Source organism: Pangasianodon hypophthalmus, chromosome 11 (assembly GCF_027358585.1).
Source record: "Pangasianodon hypophthalmus isolate fPanHyp1 chromosome 11, fPanHyp1.pri, whole genome shotgun sequence".
Lineage (NCBI taxonomy): Eukaryota > Metazoa > Chordata > Actinopteri > Siluriformes > Pangasiidae > Pangasianodon > Pangasianodon hypophthalmus.
In genome coordinates this window covers 11,918,985-11,943,107 of record NC_069720.1, presented here as the reverse complement: position 1 = coordinate 11,943,107, position 24,123 = coordinate 11,918,985, and the positions used below count along the sequence as shown (strand labels likewise).

At 35.5% G+C, this 24,123-nt stretch overlaps 1 protein-coding gene across 4 annotated transcripts in view; it reads right to left on the bottom strand.

Annotated features, from left to right (window-relative positions):
- atp11b (ATPase phospholipid transporting 11B (putative)) overlaps window positions 1-12,364 on the bottom strand; it is a 57,992-nt gene extending 45,628 nt beyond the window's left edge. For all 4 annotated transcript variants that reach the window (XM_034308815.2, XM_034308818.2, XM_034308816.2 and 1 more), the window contains exons 1-3: window positions 12,038-12,364; window positions 1,111-1,227; window positions 69-158 (exon numbers count right to left, since the gene is read on the bottom strand). In XM_034308815.2, coding sequence (XP_034164706.1) covers window positions 69-158; window positions 1,111-1,227; window positions 12,038-12,064 — 234 coding nt within the window. In that variant the 5' untranslated portion in view covers window positions 12,065-12,364. The remainder of the gene's footprint in view (window positions 1-68; window positions 159-1,110; window positions 1,228-12,037) is intronic.
- Window positions 12,365-24,123: the final 11,759 nt, after the last annotated feature.

The window sequence follows — 24,123 nt, the reverse complement described above, 5'->3', positions numbered from 1 at the left end:
ACAGACACAGACACAGACACACACACACAGACACAAAACATCGAATACTGAGAAGCGCTGGGTCTTACCTGGACAAGGAAGATGATGAGAAAATAAAAATTAGCTATCCTTCTGAATTGTTCAAACAGATTTTTGGGAATGAAGTTCCATATGGTGTACTGCAGAGGAAACAATAAAGCTGTGTTAGTGATTTTCTGCCCCATTAGGCAAAGAAAAGAAGAAAGAATAATTTAAAAAAAAAAAAAAAAAAACTTAACAGTTTTATAATCGTTTTATATTGAGGACTTGACACGGGCATGTGCATAGGTGTAATTTCGGTTTGGGGGGAAAAAAAAGAAAACAAAATGTCACATCACAGTATTTCAAGTGCCATATCACAAGATATCATTTTATTGCGTTTTTGCTAACAAAGTGCCAACAAAGGTCCCAAGGTGTTCAGAGATTTTTGACCTCTCTTATCAACAAGGTGTTTCAGCTTGCAGACCCTCCGCTCACAGTATGCTTTTTGTTTTTCGCAAAAAGACTGTTGTGTGTGAAAATCTCAGAAGATCAGCAATTTCTGAAATAGTCAAACCAATCCAATCTTGTACCAACATCCATGCCACGATCAAACTCACAGAGATCAGACTTTTTCTTGATTCTGATGTTTGATGTGAACATCACCTGAAGCTGTTCACTTGTATCTGCATGATTTTTTTTTGCACTGTGCTGCTGCCACATGATTGGCTGATTAGCGAACTGCATGAATGCACAGGTGTTCCTAATAAAGTGGACTGTGAGTCTATGTCACAATATCAGAATTGTACTTTTCTATAAATAAAAGTAATAACACAACATTTGATCTTTTTAACAGGGGAAAAACTGCACAGAAACACACTCTCGCTGTATTTAAAAACTGGATGAGATAATTTTATTAAAGCAGAGTAAAGCATTTTATTACAGAGACCAGCTTAATAAACCCATACCATGAATAAGGCTAAACCGCTATGAGTAGTGTGTATAGAGTGCCTTTTTTGATACATAGCCCATAATTTTAGGATGCAGACTATAGGTTTTGTTGTGCTGCAGAAGTGGTTATTTAATCAGGGGACTCTCTCAGTCCAGACTTACCTTGGAGGAGATGATTCTGTTATCCGCAAACCTCTGTGGAATGTAATGTCCATGCTGAGGGAAGCGGTTTGCAATGTAAACGGTTCTGGTGTCACTTTGATGCGGCGGGTCAAAACCCTGCAAGAAAGGAACACTGATAGGTCAGAATGTCAGACATCCAGGCTGTCTCTGTGTTTCCTGGTAATGATTCCAAAAATGAAACTTACTTTCTTCCCAGTGGACCTTATTTCTATCTATCTATCTATCTATCTATATGTACATATGTATGTACGTATGTAAGTGACTGACTTGTTTTGTTCCTGGGGACAGGAAAGAATAATCACAACGATCAAGAATTAAGAGCAATCAATTATGATGTTTAAAATTTCTTGAATCCAAGATTTCTGGAAATCATAGCACTAGGGGATGTAACGTAAATCTAACATTATGCTAGTAACAACTCTACTAATTACTTAAATGAAAAATATTATATCAGTGAAGTCTTGTTTAACTAAAGCTGCTAGAGTCTGCTTAGACTTTAAACATGGAATATAACATACTGGCCATTATACCACAGTATTGCTGAGTTCTGAATGGTCATAAGGTGTTGATTAAGTGACATGTTTACATTAATGCACTCATTCTAATACATTATCTTTTCTACATTAACAGCTCATTCATAGGGACTTGTACGGCAGACATGCTACATAAATGGACTAAAAAACCATGCGTGATAGTTGATATGGTGAAGTTTTCTGCAAGGAGGTATTTATTTAACATTTACAGAAGGTGTCAGCGCTAAAAGGGTAAAGCCGTAATTAAGTTTTCTGACATCTTCAGGACAGACGAGTTTATGCTCTGTGGTTTCTCAGTAACAGGACAAGGTGCATTTTTTGTTTTATTAACTTCAAGAGAGAGAAAAAAGAGAGGTTGGTGAGGGAACAACTGTTTATAGCTGCTAAAATGTAAGTGAGATTAAATCCACAATATCAAATGTAACTTTAAATGGATAAAATACATGACGCATCATGAAAATTTGTAACAGTTGGCAAATCTCTGTGGTATAAGAGCAGTAAAACACTTCAGTACATACTGTTGTAGGAAAATAATCAAAACTTTAGAGTAGTAACAGTAACTTCGCTTTGTACCAGGCTGCATCACACCAGAGCACTGTGCATCATTTTCCTCTAACAGCATGTCCCCAAGAGTTTTACTCCATAGGTATTATCAGGTTTTGCAAATTTTACCTCCTAGATAGAGACAAATTTGTGAAACAGCATTAAAGATGGCAACAGGGATTCTGAGAAAACTGAAAGGGAAAGTCTAATGCAAAGAAATTATTTAAATATTAGATGCCAATGTATTTGAGAGCTAATCTCTGTAGAACGACAGGCCACCAGGAGCAGAAGTGACAGCACATTACTTCAACTCGTAAAATAAAATTGGCCTTGAGGAGGAAACGTGCCCGAGTGCTGGCCTGAAAAGTGCATTATTAATTCAGGCGTAGAGCAGCCGAACAATTCATTAGAAAGGTCTTGCTCACAGCACTGCAGACTTAAATCACTTACTACTGAATTCCACTACTGGCTTTTTATTTACAGTCCCTCAGGAAGGGATGCGGGATGTCAGACACGACGCACAGCAGGCAGAAATCGTATTCCTGAAGAAGATTAAATCCCACGCAAACACAAACCAGGCTTTTTTTGTAAGGACGCGACCTCTTGCTACACAAGTAACCAGATTACGATGCAGTTTAGCTTTCTCTCTGCACATTTGTCTGAATAATTAAATCCAAAGAGGGATGCTAATCGAATCATGGCCTGATCGATCGCCATGACAACACAAGCCATTTCCATAAACCAGCTAAGAATGGAAGATACGTTTCTGCTTTGCTTTCGGCTCTCTAAAGAACAAATGAGTAAGGAACATAAGGTCAGGGTGAACATTTTAAATCCAAAAGTAGTGCTGAAATTAGGATATGAAATTAGCACCCGCCACCTGCCAAATACGGGTGAACTATCGGCAGTGGCACGTAAAATTGTCTGGTCATCCGCCACTTTGGCAGGTACATTTATCGCACAAGTAGGGCTTAGAAAAACAGATATCTAAATTTGCATTATTTAGTTGTATTCATTCCTCCCTCAGTGTTCATGACTACCATTGGCTGTACAAACATTAAACTTCACTTTGAAAGTGGAAGCGAAGAAAAAGCAAAAACCCGGAAGTGTGAAATTGGCTAATTGTCTGTTGCATAAAATAAAAAATAAAAATAAAAAACACAACTTTTTGTTTATATCAAATTATATCAATTAATACAAGGTTGGTAGTTTCTGTTTTTGTGAGGTGGCTGATAGAAATTATGGAAACAGGTGAGCATTCATTTTCTGTATGCGTGCAACACTGAGCCACCACTTCAGCGATATTGGAACTGAAATTGAACTGAGATGTTCTCATTCAATGCAAATTAAGTGTGACATAATAGCACGACAAATCCGAACAACCATCTCGAATGATTCCTCAGATCAATCCTATGGCGCTTGTGGTCTGACATTTCTTCAGTTCCCCTCTCACAACTTTAGTTCCTATCTGCAATTAGTAAAAACTAAAAACTGTGGTTTCTTCTCATCCTGTCACTAAGAAGTTGGGAAGGAAGCGGCAGAGATCATTTGTGCCTCTGGTGCTAGTACAGTAGCTAGTACAGTTACACACGTAACATGTAAATCAAACAACCGATTTTCACACTGATTAGTGCGTTATTTTGTGTTAGCTTTAGAAGGTTTAGTATATAACCATAGAAGCTACTACGGTTTTTCACTGGAACTAAAAAATGTTGGACAGGCCACGCCCACAAGGAGATGCTTTCTCTTTCAGTTTATAATGACAACTTTACTAATACTGACGTTGAGATTTTATGGACATGTGGTTCTCAATAATATCTTTATAAGAAGAAATAACTCAAGGCTACACCGAAAACTGTCACTTAGTGCAACTGTTCATTTTTAGTAATTCATAAACTTGAACATAACAGCCATTTAACGTTCAAATTAGGCTGAGACAGAACTTGTTCTCATCTTGTGCAAATGGCTGATATCATTTATGACATGACGAAAATAACACCTTGTGAGCCATTCTTATTGTTAGATGATATTTTAAAGTTTTGTTTGCGCTGAATAGAAACTATTTTTATGTTCCCGCTCTAGCGTTCCATGCCTATCTTTGGAAACCAGTTAGAACAAAATGAAAGATGAGTTAATTACATTACAGGAAGCATAGTGTATAAATACAAAAGAATGTATATTTATTTTTAACATTTCACTGAATCTTTCTACTTTGCAGCATGATTTGTTGCTTGCATTTGTTGGCTGTTGGGAAAACGCTGAAGTAAAATAAAAAATAAAAATAATGTTATTAACTAGTTAAGCACTTTTTTAAAAATATAATTTTCAAATTGGAAATATCATTTTCAAATTTTTTTTTTGACTTTTTTTAAAATATCATTTTCAAATTGGAACAATTTAGAGGGGTTTGTCTGTTTTCAATAACAAAGATTTGGTTCCTTTTTGCTTTTTGTTTTCGTTCCCTGGAATGTTTCTAACCCCAGTTCAAGAAAGACTTTCATTTTCAAATATTCAGGGCTGAGGTGGCAGTGAAATGAGCGCACGTGAAAGCACGGAGTTACAGCTGCTGTTTCTGTTCCATGGAAATTAGTGAGTGAGTGAGGAAGCCACGTCAGCCAACCCGTGTGACAACACACACTTTCAACAGCTGCCCTCTCGGAGCTTTTGTGTTTGTACTGTGCGCACACACACTCACTCACACACACCTCATATGCACTCTCCGAGGGCAGTCAACAACTGAGTCAGTCAGACGTCTCACTGCCTTTTACAAAAACGATGCACGCAGGAAATGACATCATCTTACTTACTTATGAGATTAAAATGTGACTCACAAATGGGTTTCACTTTTAAAGGAATTTAATGCAACAAATGCATGTTTCAATTTTCCATCTGTTCACAAAGAGTTACGCATCACTGACCCAGCACATTCCCCCTGCCATTAATTACAGGTTTTTCCCCAAAGAAATGTTTCCATAATGGAGGAATGGGATCATGTGTGCCTGTCTGAGATATTGTGTTACATTTATTATAAAAATGAACAGACAAACCAGAACACTTCACTTTAAAGTAAATCTTGGTGTGAGGAAATGTGATTTACATTCATTTTGCATGCCACGTCCTTCATTTCCATTTAGAAAAAAAAAGTAAAGAGGAAATTCCCAGCCTGTTCAGTTGTTTAACACTGTTCAGAAAGTGAATTATTATTATTATCATTATTATTATTAATACCACAATAAAAACATTCCGTATTAATGTGCTCGTTCTAATACGTTATGGTTTCCATAGTAACAGCTCATTCACAGGGACATGTACGGCTCCATACAAACTGATTAAAAAATGTGCACAATCATTTATCTGTAAGGCGAAATTTATTTAACATTTATGGAAGGAGTCTCCAGTGTCAGCACTTTGTAACAGTCAGAGGTAACTAAGTTTTTGTGACATATTTTTACACTTTGCAGTTTCTCTGTAACATTACAAGCCGTGTTTTTTTGTGTTACTAACTTCGTGAGAGAAAAGAGAGGCTGGTGAGAGAACGACTGTTTATAGCTGCTATAACATACATGAGAACAGAAACTAACTTGTTTTGTGGATGTTCCAAATATTACATGTAACAATAAATGAATAAAGAGACATTTTTAAGATATATAAAATGCAATAGTTGGGAAATTACTGTGGTATAGGAGGAATAAAACACTTGGGGATGTGCTTTTACTGGAAAATAATCAACTTTGGGGTGGTAACAGTAACTCCACTTCATCAGTATTTATTCTGTATTTTTTATCACTGTTATAATGACATTGGAAAAAACTACAGAGCCTATTTATTGATTAATTTCTTTGTAAAGTCACGTGTTATTATTTATTAAAGCTGGTCTGGGTCTCTCTGACATGTTTAATGTGTTATGCAACTAATCCTAAATAACACACACATATACACACACACACAGAACCAAAATGAACAATGAATATATTCATTCTATGTACAGTGAACTCTGAATAAAATAAAACGAGTATAAACAACAAATAATGAATAATAAATGAATAGTGCAGGTCTCCAGCAGATGTTTAATGTGTGACAAGAAGCACGCACATATACACACATGCATGCATACACTAAATTCAATGTATGTATATGTATGCTGTATGTGAAATATTGCTAGTACCAAGTATCAGTATTGGGCTGATACAAAAAAAATAAAAAATAAAAAAAAGAATTAAAAAAACAAAAAACAAACAAAAAAACCCAAAAAACAGGATCAGATATAGGAAAAAACATATCAGATTTTGGACCCTGTAACACATGGCAAAGACACTGGAAATGAATTTGGAAAAGAAATTTATTTTTGTAACTGGAAATGTTTACATACAAAGAGATGACTTTTTTTTGTTAGAATTGATTTTATTATATTTATACATTATTAATTTATATTAATATTTATATTAATTAATTTTATTATATTTATTAGTCTAAGTGATTTTTGTGTAAGGAGTTCAACTGTGAAGTGCTTTGGGTTAAAGAAAAAAAAATCCTTTAAATCTCAGTAGTTTTTAAAAGAAAACAGTCTTGAATGGTATCAATATCAGGTGAGGCTCAAGGTTCACGTTAGTTGTCATCACAAAAGAATTTCCCTCCAGTGCAATCTGAAATCTGACTTGACCCTTGTAGAAATCTTTGTGTCATAATAACACATTTTAGCGTCATTATGACACAAAGATTGCACACTCCAGTCAGATTTCTAAACGAGTGAATTTTTACAAAGCCACTAGCCCGGCTCACACTCCACCATGAGTACTTAAATTATGCTTAGAACAGATACCAAAGGTACTTACTGACGTCTTTAACTAATGTGTCTCTTTCAGTAGCACCCACATGATTTCTGAAATTCATTACCGTGCCTGTACCAAGGAAATCTAGCATGTCATGTTTTAAGAATTATTGTCCTGCGGTGATTTAAAAAAAGCCGCAAATGTCTTGTAATGTTTCTTATAAAATCGTATACTTTACAGTTTGCCTATAGACAGAGACATAAACACAGACTTGCCATTATTTGTCATTGGTTACTTTTCTACTTACTACTACTGTATCTACCCTCTTTGACCATTTTATCAGGTTCACCTACAATATTAGGTCACTAGTTATTTCATAATTTTGATGTCTTAACTGAGATAAAGCAACTTATCCCAGGTTACGTAAACATTTAGGGAACTAAGTGTCAGAACTCTTTTAAAGAACAACAAATGATGAGAACTGTTCCGTGTTCCCACCACACTAGAGGAACGGTTGCTGTCATGTAAAATAACTCGTGAAATAAACAATGCAATGGTGGTGTCTAGGCTTGGGTGATATAATGACTTAATCATCCACAACTTATTATCAGAGCACGCTAATACCGAATGTCACTCAATAATACACTAAAAGAGCAGTCTTTCTCTCCCAAATAAAACAGCAGATGAGCCATATATGAATCGAGAATGATTTTGCGTATGTGTCGTGAACACCCTGGAAGCCCCGCCCCTTCCCCAAATCTCACATGCTCTCGACTGGACTGTCGCTTTCCATCATGGTAAATGGTATTTTGTTTTGAGTTCATTAATATAAAATTTATTCTATCAGTGCATGTATTTAACATTATTTAGCAATATTTATTAACAACACTACAGAAAAATTTCAGCCAGAAATGGTCAAAAATTACACAACAAAAGGTCAACAACAGCACAAAAGCAAAAAAGGGGCCAAATGTTGACCTTAAAGAGCTACAATAAAGTGTCAAGTCAAACACTTTATAAATAATGTTAACAGTGATTAAAATTAGTAAGTGATTAAATACGCAGCTGGTCACCACTCAGATGTGTTCAAACACTCTGAGCAGCAGATCAACAGTGAAAATGTTGGCCATGTGGATGTTACACAACCGATTCATAAAAGTATCAAAATTGCACAGTTGTTTCTTTACTATTTACTGTGCATTACTGCAGAATCACCTAAAAATCCGACATACAGCTGAGGTTTCGCGATAGCTGCAGTTCCCCTACTGGAGGAGTAAATCGTTTACTGCAATTTTTAAATGGTAAACTGCAATAATGCACAAACTTATATGCATAGCAAGAACTATTTCATACTTCAGACCTTTTCAGATGGGATTAAATTTACAAGATTTGCATGGGAATCTCAAATAATTCCTTAATTTAAAGGCTCCTCCATATGATTATGGAGTTTTTCTTTCCACCCCAGTTGACGAATAAACCAGAGTAATCATACAACCATTTGACCACCGACTTCAGCCATGACGCTGTCTGTTGACAAAACAACCTAAACAACCTAGCAGAAACTCATCCTGCAGTCTGCAGTTTAAGACTTTTATTAGAGTTGTACTAAATATTATTGTACATTTGTCATCATTCTTTTATTCCATGACCTTTGCATCTGCTGTGAAAAATGAAGGGTGGAAAAAAAAACAAACAAACAAAAAAAAAAACAGTATTGTACATCTATACCATTACAGATCTCCTGCAAACCTGAAATGACGTGTAAAATTAATTTCAGCTTCAGTAACCGGCTTTTAAACAAAGCACTGAAGTGAGACACATTAAAGAGCTTATGAAACACAGGCTGTAATAAATCAATACATTAAGGAGGCAAGGGTGCTTAATTAAATATATCAAATTAATGAAGCTTCTTTTCCCACTGAGCTCATGTCTCTGAGAATAACACTTCAGACATGAAAAACTGACAAAAACAAAGCAGATTTTCTAAAAACACCATCTTCAATTTCCTTATAAGCAAAGGTACTGTAAGGTATTCTTGAGTACTCTTATTTCAATATGTATTTTTCTCTGTAGAGAATTTATATCTTTTGGTGTTAGAATGGAAAAACAATTGCTGCACTCACAAACAGTAAAGGCTGATGTTTTACTTTCTACTGCAATACCAGCATTACTATGAAGTTGTGTGAAGGAACAGAATGGGTGAATCAGATTTTCTTTTGCACCAAATCATGTTTAAAACATTTTGCATATTTCCTAAAACACATCTATACATTCCTAAACTGATGGCAATTACATCATACCTTAACCAATTTTAAAAAATATTGCATTTTTTTAACGAGAATAAAGATGAGGAGTGAAACACTGAATGTTGCTAAGCATTAGTCCTTATTAACTCTAATTAATAATTCAGGATACTGCCAATGTAAGGTGTGAAAGTGAAGGCCACACACACACACACACACACACACACACACACACACACACACACACACCTTTGCCTCATCTCAGGGTAGGAAATTCCCTGATACGTGATCCTTCAGTGACACTCATAGAGGGCACGCCTCCTTCACTGGGGCTGACAGGTACACAGACCACACCCCCTTCACTGGGGCTGACAGGTACACAGACCACACCCCCTTCTCTGGGGCTGACAGGTACACAGACCACACCCCCTTCACTGGGGCTGACAGGCAGACAGACCACAAGTCCTTCACCCAGACTGACACTCACAGAGGCCATGCCTCCATCCCTGAGACTGACAGGTAAACAGCCAAGGCCTACATTCACACTGACAGGCACAGAGGCCATGCTTCCTTCACACAGACTGACAGATATTTTCCCCCTGAAATTGGTGTTTCCTGTTTAATGCTGACATCCTGCATAACCTGAGCACCTGATGCAGGTAGCACACACAACTGGAACATCAACACATTGACACCAGAAAACCTGTCAGGCGAGATTGTCTCTACCTGCAGGCTCAACGAGCAGTTAATTAACTACCTGCAAAGTCGAATGGCAAGAAACCGGCTTCTAACCACAAAGGAAAACATACTAACCTCTGCTATGTGCACACTATATGACACAGAAGAGGCATAACACACTGTACAAATCATTCTAATTATTTATTGTGATATACATGCTATACGTTTGAGTGAAGAACAAATTCACAGATAATATAACAGAGATTGTACAATAATAAATAATGACAAAAATTCTTCTTTTATTAAATAATGAAGCATCATACTTTCCTCCAAAAAATGTATTTTTAAAAAAAAAAAAACAACAAAAAAACCAAAACACGTTTCTCCTTACATAAGACTTCACCATGTCAACAATTATTTTTAATCCATTTATGATGTGGAGCGTCTGCTGCACAAGTCCCCGTGAATGAGTTGTTACTATAGAAACGATAACATATTAGAACGCGTTCATATAGGCCTGTTATTTGCAGCTGCACTACTGTCAGAGCTGCTGTTATAGAAAATGAATCAAAAACAACATTCCACAGTCTCACGGAAACACTTTCTGTTCATGTTCAGGATTCCCCATAAGAAGCTCAGTTTCACACCTGACTTGTGACAGAAAAGACGGAAAAGTTGAGATGTTAATTATGGAGGAAAGAAAAGTTTAGGGAGATGTGAGCAATCAAACACTCTGAGTTTAAATAAAGCCCAAAATAACAGGGCATAAAAACATGTTTGTTTTTTTGCTGTTAAAAGGCACAGCTCTAAAGATTAAGCATCTAAAGATTAATCTGGCAGGATGTCATTTGACCAACAACGCGAGCATAACATTTATTCATAATGTGCACCCATCAGCCATAACATTAAAGCCGCCCCTTTAATACTGCGTAGGTCCCCCTTCTGCCACCAAAACAGCTCTGACTCGTTGAGCCATGGACTCCACAAGAGCTCTGAAGGTGTGCTGTGGTATCTGGCACCAAGATGTTAGCAGCAGATCCTTTAAGTCCTGTAAGTTGTGAGGTGGGACCTCCATGGATCGGACTTGTTTGTACAGCACATCCCACAGATACTCGATCAGATTGAGTTCTGGGGACATTAGAGGCCAAGTCAACACCTTGAACTCTTTGTCATGTTCCTCAAACCATTCCTGAACAATGTTTGCAGTGTAGCAGGGCGCATTATCCTGCTGAAAGAGGCCACTGCCATTAGGGAATACCGTTGCCATGAAGGGGTGTACACGGTCTGCAGCAATGTTTAGGTAGGTGGTACGTGTCAAAGTAACATCCACATGAATGCCAAGACCCAAAGTTTCCCAGCAGAACATTGCCCAGAGCATCACACTTCAGGGTTCAGCATGGGCACTCTGACCGGTCTGCAGCCTCACAGCCCCATACGCAGCAAGCCACAGTGCACTCTGTGTTCTGACACCTTTCTATCATAGCAAGCACTAACTTTTTCAGCAATCTGTGCTACAGTGTGTACATAACACCTCTTATAAAATGAGAGGAAATGATTATCCATTTCATTCATTCATTCATTCATTTATTCATATAGATGTAATTTAAAATTATATCAGTGTGACGTCATTAGGTAAGTTTCTGTAACAGTACTCAGTATACTCAATAGATTCTAAATACTTTATTTTAAAAAACTTTATTATTTATTATTCACACTTATGCTACTTCTGTTGTTACAGACTATGTTCAAAAGTATATATTAATAATATAAAATATAACAACATTATTTTACTATATAATATTGTCTAAGTAAGTGTGACGTCATTGGGTAAGTTAGTGTACCGTTGGTGAGAGAAACTCTATAGAAAAGACTAAATATATATTTAATTTTATTTCATTATTGAGTTCGCTAAATTATTGTAGAAATAAGTATAGGAAATCTTTAATTAACACAACACAATAAGGTATACAGCTAGCTGAGCTGGCACTCCACAAAACCATATACTTTTCTTCTGAAAGCTAAGTTCGACAGCTAATGTTAATTAAAACCTGGAAAACACAAAATATTCCCTCTTATTAAAGGTTTAATTCTATATGAAATAAAACAAATCCTCTGTTTTACCAGAAAAAAAAAAACTCACCAGCTGTTGCCGTATCCACCGCAGCATCCTCAGGATTTTAGCTTAGCTTAGCTCAGCTAGCTCAATATGATGCGTTGATAACGGATTAGCTTGCTAGCTAGCAAAAGTTAGCCAGCTCGCCTTTCCTTTCTCCGCCGAAATACTTCCGCAACATGTATGTTTTCCTTCCACACAAGATTCTCCTTCTGTACATTACGGCATGCACGGAGACAGAAATGGTGTAGCGTTAAAAATAAACCTGGAAATAAAAGATATTACTCCTTCATGTCTGAGGTAAAGTGGAGCTGCTTGTCCTCCCACTGACTGAATGATGTTGAAACAACAAACCGCTCAGACACATACACACTGGTTGCCAGATTGCAACCAAACGCACCAAATAAGTTATTTTCACAGTTGCCAGATTGATATATTTCAAACTTTCTTATGTGCTTTAACATACTGGTGTGATAAAGCGGAGTTACTGTTACTATAACAAAGTTGATTATTTTCCTATAACAGTGTTTTATTCCTTTAATACCAAAGCAACATGACACTATGACACATGTCTTATTAAAGAACAACACGCCTGTACTTTTTATCCCATTATTGTTACTTTTATAATGTATGACAGCAAGTTCTCATTTACATTATAGCAGCTATAAACAGTTGTTCCCTCACCAGCCTCTCCCTTTTCCCTTTCTTGAAATTAATATATTCAAAAACAAACAAACAAACAAACAAACAAAAAAAAAACCATCATGTCATGTTACTGAGAAACTGCAGCGTAGACATGTCAGAAAACATAAAGTTACAACTTTACCTCTGACTGTTACAAAGTGCTGACAATGAAGACTCCTTCCATAAATGTTAAATAAACACATTTCTCCTAACAGAAAATCCCACCACATCAACAATTTTTTCAAAATACTTGTGTGTGCAGTGCAAGTCCAGGTCACTATAGAAACAATAACGTATTAATAAAAGGGCATTAATATAAACCTGTGATTTACAGCAGCACTACTGTTAGAGCTGCTGTTATAGAAAATTAACCAACACCTTCTGATTAAGTGATCAAATTTAAAGTTTATATCTGGAATTTATATATTTCTGTAAAGCTGCTTTGTGACAATATCCATTGTTAAAATTGCTATACAAATAAAATAGAATTGAAATGATCATTAGACATATGATCTGGCTGTAAAATTGGAAATTCAATTAAATTAAACTGACACAAGATTAAACCACTTAATGAAAGTGAAGAATAAAACCCTAATGTTAATTATATCCACCATCCCTAGATTTTTTTTCAGTCCACAATCAATACAAATAGGGTTTATGCACAATCTGGCAACACAAAATTGAGCGACATCGAGGAAGTGATGTAATAAAGTGTGTGGAAGAAATGAACCAAAAACCAACCGTTGAATTAGAATTGATTTTAATTCACAAAAAACAAACAAACAAACAAACAAACAAACAATCTGACCATTATATATTTGAATACCTTTATCGTTTTTTACCAAAAATTTCAAACATTACTAGTAACATAACATTATACAGTATAATATTACAATACTTTTGAACTATTTTGTAACTCTATATTTTAATTGTGTATTATATTATGCAAGAAAATCCCTTACAGAAGAATCACATATATGTCACATGTGATCATAAAACACATGAAAAGCATGTGAAGGTGCATGTCACGTTATGCCCTGAAACTGCACACATGACATCAAAAAGTATAATAAAAATATAAAGTATTGCTGGTCAGAGGGGTTAAACACAGACTTGCTGATTCTCTCTGAAGAGCAAAATAAGCTCAAATTTCACATAAATATAACTGCTGAGAAAGAAAAGGGCTGGAATTAAATGACATGGTTCAGTCATCATGTTGTCCAAATCCATCCACAGAGCACTACATGATGTTATTTATTAACTTCAGAACATAAAAGCTAAAGTTCAGCCAAAAGTTAAACATCCAAAATGTCTCTCTTACACCAAATGTAGTAGTCTTTTCCTGGGAGCATCAGCATTCAGTTTAGATGACATAAACATGCACAGCTTGTTCACTCTTCTGTGTAATAATCTAATTTTCTCACATTGGCATCACACATCAGGTTATCACTGAATATTTGTGTTTTCTGTCACCTTCAGAGAACTACTTGCTGATTCCAGTAATACATACAGTCGAGTACAATAGTTTTACACTTTTAGTACAAAATTAAAAACATTAGATACAAGAATTGCACTTTATACCAATTAGAAATTAAGTATAATGGGGGTCATAGATGATTCTTCATTATCACAAATAGCAAAAATGGTCAAATAGTGTATGTTAAGATATTTATGGCAAAACAAACTGCTATCAGATTACATTTCCATTTCTGGCTAAATATTATAAATATTCTCTAACTTGCCTTTAACCTCTTTAAAATCTTTAGACTATGGATCTGCTCTGAACTGTATGCACAAAATTAGCATGCTCTTGTGTCTCTTTGATAGATGAATGATGTAAAAAAAAAAACACACAACATTTCAGGGTGTTGGTATAAATAAACTATTAACTTGATCCAGAAAAAAAGAGCCAACACAGAATTTGAATAAATTGGTATCCGTGCGCCATCTAGCGGTCAGGATAATGAAGCACCGGTGAAAAGACCAGATGGAGTTGCAGTCACGATCTCCTGCTCATTTTTAACTTCTCCTATGAGAGACATCGATACCTGAGTCATTTGTGAGGTTAAAGAATCGACTCTTTATGGTGAGTTGAGCCAAATGATCCGACTCACTGAAAATTCCTACCGCTAACTTCTGGTCACAGAAATGTAAAAGCACATTAATATGTATATATAAACCTTTTTCCTCCTTTATTTATTTAGTTTTTACAGTTTGCCTATAGAGTTTATTTAGATTTTTTTTCCATCACTCAAACACGGAGAAAAGGCTTGAAAAGAAATGAAATTATTTCATTACCCAATAGATGGCAGTGCAACATAACGACACACACAGAAACCAACTGTTAGGTTTAAAGACAAATAGTGAAATTATATTATTATTTAGATTATATTGTTTATTTTCTATATTATTTAGGGACTCTAATACTCTTGATAAGGATACATACAGTCTCTAGTTGAATTACTGTTACTGTAAGACTGTTAATATCAACTCAAATATATGTTATAGGCATGCTATAAACACCTCATTAGAGTGATCCAGATCAACTGCTTCCAGACATTATAGTAAACACTAACTACAAATTAGTGTTACAGTAAACACTAATCCACCAAGTAGCGTTACAGTAAACACTAATTACAGTATTTACAGTAATTATAGTAAACACTAGTGTTACAGTAAACATTAATCCACCAACTAGCATTAGAATAAACACTGATCCACAAACTAGCATCACAATAAACACTTATCCAAAAACTAGTGTTACAATAAACATTAATCCACAAACTAGTGTCACAGTAAACACTAATCCAAAAACAACGCTATAGTAAACAATAATTACAGTATTTACATTAATTATAGTAAACTCTAGCGTTACAGTAAACACTAATCCACAAACTAGCATTATAGTAAACACTAATCCACAAACTAGCATTATAGTAAACACTAATCCAAAAACTAGCGTAACAGTAAACACTAATCCACAAACTAGCATTTTAGTAAACAATAATTACAGTATTTACAGTAATTATAGTAAACACTAGTGTTACAGTATACACTAAGCCACAAACTAGCATTACAGTAACCACTAATCCACAAACTAACATTACAGTAAACACTAATCCACAAACTAGCGTTACAGTAAACGCTAATCCACAAACTAGCGTTATAATAAACACTAATCCATAAACTAGCACTATAGTAAACACCAATTACAGTATTTATAATTACAGTAAAGACTAGCGTTACAGTAAACACTAATCAATAAACTAGCTTTATACTAGACACTAAGCCACAAACTAGCATTATAATAAACATGAATTCACAAACTAGCATTACAATAAATGCTAATCTACAAACTAGTGTTACAGTAAACACTAATCCACAAACTAGTGTTACAATAAACATTAATCCACAAACGAGTGTCACAGTAAACACTAATCCAAAAACAACGCTATAGTAACACATTTACACTATAGTAAATACAGTATTTACAGTAATAAACACTAGAGTTACTGTAAACACTAATCCAAAAACTAGCATTATAGTAAACACTAATCCACAAACTATTGTTACAGAAAAAACTAATCCACAAACTAGAATTATGGTAAACATTAACCAAAAACTAGCATTGTAGTAAACACTGCGTTAGAGTAAACACTAATCCAAAAACTAGCCTTACAGTAAACACTAATCCACTAACTAGCATCACAGTAAACTCTAATCCACAACCTAGCGTCACAGTAAACTCTAATCCACAAACTAGCATTATAGTAACCACTAATCCACAAACTTGCATTACAATATACACTAATCCACAAAGTAGGCTTATAGTAAACACTAATCCACAAACTAGCTTTATAGCAAACAACCTAAGAGAGTGTTTAAAAAACTATTGATGAATAGTGTGTGTGCATGTGTGTGTATGTGTGTGTGTGTGTGTGTTTATGAGTGGGCTGTGAGTGTGTTTATGAGTGGGCATTAGTCCAGACAGTGGAGCTGCAAATTAAAATATTATTTCAACTCAGTGTCTCATTGTTCAGGCCTCCGAGGTCATGAGGTAAAGCATCTCTCTCCAGGGCCACTTCAGAATCAGAAGTGTGTGTGTGTGTGTGTGTGTGCAAAAATCCTGTGGCTGATTTCAGGAAAGAATCAGGGTTTGACCAAAATTGAGGTTTCCTACCAATTATACACTTTGACATCTCTACTTTAAGAAAGCACAAATATATTTTACCAAATTGACATGGTAATGTTTTCATTTAGGTTATTTTCTGACCTTGCCTTGGCATCTGCCTGCAAAGCTCATGTTATGTAAAGAGTCAGTTTAACAATGACAGCGCTAAAAACAAACAGTCTGGCTAAAGATGCCTAAAATGTTGCCAGCTAAGAGTAATTTTCTCACAATTTATTCAGATTTTTGGAGTAATAGCAAAAGGACATAAGTGTAATTAATTCGCTTTGTAATCAAAATGTCTGCCATGCTCCGATGCCATCACATCTTAAAAACAGAGAAGAGCACACACTTACTCTGTACAGAAATGTTTAATTTGATCCAACAGAACAGAAGTGAGTGAATGAATCAGCCATTATTTCACCACGATGTTAGCGTGAACAGAGATCATTGGTGTGAAGAGACAATGTGCCTCGTGTTTAAACGCCACTAGTGACTTTTACCTCCAGTGAGACAGAGACTCGTGCGGATGAAGCTGATAATCAAAGTGAGAGCTCATTTCCTGTGGAATTGTCAGTAATGTTGTTTTTTCATAAGTAGATATGTTTATAAAAAGTAGAGGTAATTGTGGCATCTTTCAGTTGGATTGGGTGAAATCTTCAAATGACTTCAAACTGACTTTTAAATGCTACTTTTTTAAACTTCTGATTGAGATAGAAAAAAGTAAAAGAGAAACATATTTCACTTGTCAGAACTATATACTGTATAGTAGATAATGTCAAGATGTTACCATGTGAAGAGTTCTATCAGCACATACAGCCATGTATATGGGTTAGTTAGCAATGGGCTGAACTGCCGGAATTTCTGTGCAGCTCCATGGAAAAAAATCAATCCCATAATTCTGTTCAATGAAAACTAAAAATAAACATGGCAGACAGGCCTGTTGCTCTGACTGAGGAATAGTTTTTATTAATTTGTACTATAACTAATGTGCATATATTAAAAGGTTTGTTGTATTTTTGGCGTGTGTGTGTGTGTGTGTGTGCGTGTGTGCAGTTTATGTTATTTATGAATCCTTTCATTACAATCACAATATCGCTCCCTCTTCATTTCTGTTTTCCTCATAATAACAGACGAGTGTGGAAGTGTCATGCTCCAGCAGGATGTCTGAAGGACCTTGAATGTCCTTGAGGAGCTCTTGAGTTATTATTACTGTAGAAATTATTTCTCTGAGTACTTTATGATGGAAAACCAGGCTGAGCTCCTTTCAGAGAAGAAATTCAGTTTGAATGAATTCATTCTCAGACGAACACGCTGACTGAGGTGAGATGCTCACGATTCAAAGAAGAAAAAAAAGGAGCTGAGTTATTAAACTGAAGGATTTCCTGAGCAGGTCTTCATGTCGGAGAAAAAAATTGGGCCAGTAGCTTTAAACTCACACGGTGAGACACAAGTTCCTAAAATCCTTGGTTTAAAGATCATAAATAATAAATCAGAAAAGTTTTGCTCTACAAACTCTCCATCTTTAGGAGGCACTTTATAAAGTTTAAATCTTCTGTTTCACTAAGAATAATTTATTATATACTGCATATAGAATAGAACTTTATGGATATATTAAAGCGCAAAATGTCCACATAATGTCCTCTTTTCCCCAGATGTACTCAGGACGTGTTCAGTGTGTGAACTTTCTTTTTTTTTAAATTTGTACTGCAGGCTAATGTAGCTAACAGGTAATGTAAGTAATGGCCTCCATTTTAGCAATATTGTTTCTCTCTGTTACACCATTTGCAACATGGATAATTTCATAAAATAGCAGAATAAGTCTGTATTATTTAAAAAAATAATACACTCCATGTGGTGCTGGTATAGAACAATGATGAATAAGAGAGTAGTGTGATGAAGTGAAGTTACTGAGAACAGCATGTCACAATGTATTTTATTCCTCTTACACACAACAATTACAATTTTTAAGAAAAAATTTATTAAAAATGATACATTATGAAGATTTATGTGATGGAAAAGATAATGCACAATTTATGTCTTCAAATGAATCAGTTTATGGAGAAATGGACACCTTTAATGGAGGGACTGGGTGAGGACTGGGAGTAATGGCCTCTGGTATATAAGTCCTATTTTCTGTACTTTATCTGGCTTTAAATAGACAGGCTGGTTATTACTGAAATATTTCTTTTTGTACTAATTTGTCTCCTTTTTGTCTCAAGATCCCATCCAATGTTGTTGTTCTTTATATATTGTTCTCTTTTTTATTTTCAGTTCTTCTTTGTTGAATAAAATAATACTTCTCTTGTGAACATATAAGTAAAACAAAATGTTATGTACCGCATGTGAACAATGTACAAGCTTTGTTAATTAAATGTCATGGGAACAAGTTAATTCCTGTTCTCACTTACGTTATAGCAGCTATAAACAGTGGCTTTCTCACCAGCTTCTCTTTTTCTCTCTCTTGAAGTAAGAAGACAAATAAACGCAGTTTGTCATGTTACCGAGAAACTGCAAAGTGTAAACCCCTCTTTCCTGAAGATTTTGGAAAATGTAAAGTTACATGTCTACCTCTGACACTGTGACTCCTTCTATTATAATGTGAAATAAATGTCTCCTTACAAAAATCTTCACCATATCAATGTTTACACACATTTTATAATCAGTTTATGTGGATCGTCTATAGTGCAAGTCTCTGTGAATGAGCTGTTACTATAGAAACGATAATGTATTAGAAAGAGAGCATTAATATAATTAAAATTTATCAACACCTTCTGAACAACTGAGAATTTAACAATACTGTGATATGAAAATAACTATACAAATCAACTTCGGAATCACTTCTAACATTTAGTTTCTGCCTTCAGACTTTAGACCATACCCCCTTCCCAAGTGCCACCAAACTGTGTCCTGAGGAAAAAAGTGATTCAAAATGGAGGTACAACTGTTATTAAAAGTTCTGCTGAGTTTATTGCTCACTTTGTGATCGCAAGCTGGCAAAGGCAATGAGATTTGCTCAATTTACTCCGATCCATTATTTACGTCTAATAATATTTATTTTACTTTCCACTTCCCATCAATTAACGTTTTGTCACCTCACAAGTTCAGAAAGTAGGGCTGAACTTCGCACTCGCTTGGCATTCTCACAGCAGTAATCACAAATACACAATGTCATATTTTTTCATTGTGCTCTCTCGGCGGCGGGAGGACGAGGCGACGTGGAGCGAAAGGTCACCACGATTCAGCAACAAATGCATCTGAACACGTGCTGAATGCAAGGCTGTAAATTGCATTACACTTGTAGTGGAGAAAAGATTCAGGTTAATTTGGTAAACACAGGGTTGGTCCTTCTACAACACGGTTATAGAAGTATGAAGAGATGTGGAAATGAGGAGAAATTCTGAACGAGAGAGAGAGAGAGCGTGAAAGAGAGAGAGAGAGAGACAGGAGGGGAAAATGCTGACTCTGTGGGCTCGGGCCTGCCTCGGCTAAATCCAGTCTGGAGATATGACGACTTTCTAATTTGCTTTCCCTCCTATTTTAATAATAGCTGTGCATAAGTAATTTGTGAAAGGCCAACCCAGCGCCGGGTGCGAGGAAAATTAAACTCATTTTATCTGTAGGCTGGTAGGTGGATTTCTATTTATCATTAGCATGCATAGAATTTACCCGGCGTTATTCCTCATAGTGATGGAATGTAACCAAATAATGTATGAAGGCTTTTTTTTTTTGCTTATGCAGGAGTGAAATTCGCAGATAAAAGTACCGGGCCTTTGCAATTTTCTGCAAACGGAACCTAATTCGGAGAAGCTCCTTATTACAGCCCACACTCATTTGCTTTGAATTAAAGGGTGACATAAGTGACATTAGGATTTCTCCCAGATCTGATGAGATGAATTCAGTTAAATCATTAGTTCCTCGTTTGCCATGGCACCTTTTTTTTTTGAACCCTAAAGAAAAAAAAAAAGCCAGAAGGAAGATGTGTCTTTTATATGTTAGTACAACGATGTGACTCATGTTTACAAGAGTGAATATGCCTGATAGAGAGGGGAGAATTTACATAACGTTGAAATCATCATTTCCAAAAAAGCTTGTTCTTATTCATGAAGCTTTATAACTGTGCCAAGACTCCTTGTAGTAACAGTGCTGATAATTCTAAACAAAAAACAAAGAAATAAATACATATTCTACAGTATAAATAGTAAAACTTAATTGCACAAGATAAAATAAAAGATGAAGTGAGACTCTAAGTATGTATATAAGTGAGACTGTAAGTACATATATAAGCAGATAAAATGTAGACAAATGTAGAATAAAATGAAATATTTAAAAATAGAATTAAATGATAAAGAAAATAATTTTTAAAATGACTTCAAATGTGGGGGGTGTGGTGGGTTAGTGGTTAGCGCATTCGCCTCGCACCCCTGGGGCGGGGGGTTCAAATCCCCCCTCTGCCCTGTGTGCCCCAGCTTCCTCCTCCAGTCCAAAGACATGCATTGTAGGCTGATTGACATCTCTAAGTTGTCCTTAGTGTGCGATCGTGGCCTGCGTTGGTTTGGCAACCTGTTATAGGAAAATAAAGAGCAGTGTGGTGTGATGAAGTGGAGTTACTGTTACCACTCCAAAGTGGTATTATTTTCCTATAACAGCACGTCCCTATTCTTCTTATACCACAGCAATGTCCAAATGATTACAATTTTTATTTATTATACAATAACAAATCATTTATATCATTTTAATAGTTACACTTAATGTTGCAGAATGTCCATGAAACACATTAGTTCCTGTTCTCACTTACGTTATGGCAGCTATAAACAGTCATTCCCTCACCAGCCTCTTTTTTCTCTCTCTTGAAGTTAATAAGACAAAAAGAGATTTTTAAGATCCGTTCATGTGGCGTGTCTGATGTACAAGTAATTGAACTGTTACTATAGAAACCATAATATATTATGAGTGCATTAATATACACCTGTGATTTGCAGCTGCACTACTGTCAGATCTGCTGTTATAGAAAATTAATCAACACCAGTAAGACTAACCAGAATACAGAATTCATCAGCACTGTGGTTAAAAAGTACTTCATACAACAGTGAGTTAAACTCTGCAATCTGATTGGTTGAACAGTGTTAATGCTATACAACAGTTAGTTCCGGTCCACTAATTTGATTGGTTGAGCGGAGTTCCAAGAGTGCCTATATTTCCTACACCTGCACTGGGATGTTTCACTGTGTGTATCACTCCACTCATCTGTGTTCTCCACGTAAAATTCCACTTCCTGGTTCGTACCCTTTACTACAGTAGAGTCAGCAACATCATCAGCAGACATGGCAAACAAGATTTTTCAGGAATATAACTTTTGGCTTAAAACATGAAAGCTCGTCAGGTTTCATTCCTTTATCAGGAATTTACAAATCAACGTGAGCTAGTTAGCCAGCTAACCAACATGCTATAAAGTGAGTGTAGCTTCTTCGGGATCTATTTCCGCTAGTGGAACAGAAATAAACAGAACATTTGGCCATACTATGTCCGAAATTTCAGTTACTCGATCTTAATTTCTTGTTTATGGAACTATTGTATAAAAGCAATCATGTGGTTATACTGAATATCGGCCAATATTCCGTTTAACCCTATTCTTGCTCATGCGATGTTGCTTAAACATATATTATAACTGTTTTGAATTGTTAATCATCAAAATTAGAAAAGATTAAAAAGTATTCAAAAAGATAACATTTATTATTTATTATTATTTATTATTATTATTTATTATTACAATAAAAACAAATATGCAGCAACTGGTTCCATTGAATAATGTTATAAATTCTTGGTTTGTAGGAAACATCTGGGCAAAATAGGTTATTATAAATACTACTTTCATATCTGTAATTATCCTTACATTTAATTATAGATTTTATTATTCATTCATTACTGCCAGTAAATCAGTGGGAAAAATAAAAGCGAAACTTTATTCTCATACCGTGAGGGAACCTGAGTGAAGTTTACCCTGAAAGCCGAGCACAAAGTAAAATATTTTTTCCATGGTATTTAATTTGTAAGTAAAGTGAATATAATGAAAATATAATCATATATAATCTCAGTCCCCCTTTCTCTACTAAACACGATACCTATATTAACCATACTAATGAACCTTCCAGATTATCCGCCTCGACAAAGTATATTTTTTCACCTGTCTACATTAACAACATTGTTAATTGGTTGCATAGCAACATAACACTTGGTGGTGGTAGTACTATGTAGTGGAAGAAGTGGTTGATATTAACAAGTAGATATTTGAAGGAATATCTGGTATTTCTTTGCGTTACCATTTTAGGTACCATTTTTAAGCTGTTGTATACAAGAAGTTGAACACTTGAGATCGTGTGTTTTAACATCACGACTTTGATGATGATGATGATGATGACTTGCTTTCGGCTCATGTCTGCGATGAAATCAAAGCCGTGATGTTATCTCATGTTCTCTTTCTTAATTAGCTTAAATCTTTGTTATAGAATTCTTAGATTAGATAAATTTAACAGAATTAAATAAATATTAAGCACATGAACTTTACAGGAAGTGTCTACGTTTTGCCGTGTTAAGCATACAGTATGTTGTGGAGAAAATATTTGCCCGATGAAGCACAAATACAGAATGAATTCGAACCCTGGCTATAAGCAGATTAGGAGCATTTATAATGGTTTGTTATCATAATAAATTCCGTGCTGCATATTTGCTGCATGTGTCGTCCACTTTTACACACAGACACACACATACACACACACACTCCACGATCACGGTTCATTCTGCTGATTTGGGCTGCGGCTGCTGCAGTGCTATCACACACACACCATCACAAACACTAACATGCTTAGGATAAGCTCGGGCTGCGACGTTTATGAGCTGGGAATGTGTGTGTGTGTGTGTGTGTGTGTGTGGTGAAAAACCTCGGCTCAGCACAAACAGGGCGTTTCTGGCGCTAAAAATTAGTGAGTGTGTGGATTTTTGCTAAAGAAGGAAGAATGAAAAAAGTGAAAAATTTCATGCATGTATATTTCCTGAGAGTCAACGATTTCCCGTAATCAGGATGCTTTAAAAGTTTTTTTAATCTGAAAGCTGAAATAGTATGAAACAAGGACCTATGGAAAAAGAATAAACCACTGTGTGCTACTGTAAAATAATCAACAACAGGGTGGTGTGATGAAGTGGAGTTAATGTTACCACCCCTAAGGTTGATTATTTTCCTATAATAGCACGTTGCCAAGTGTTT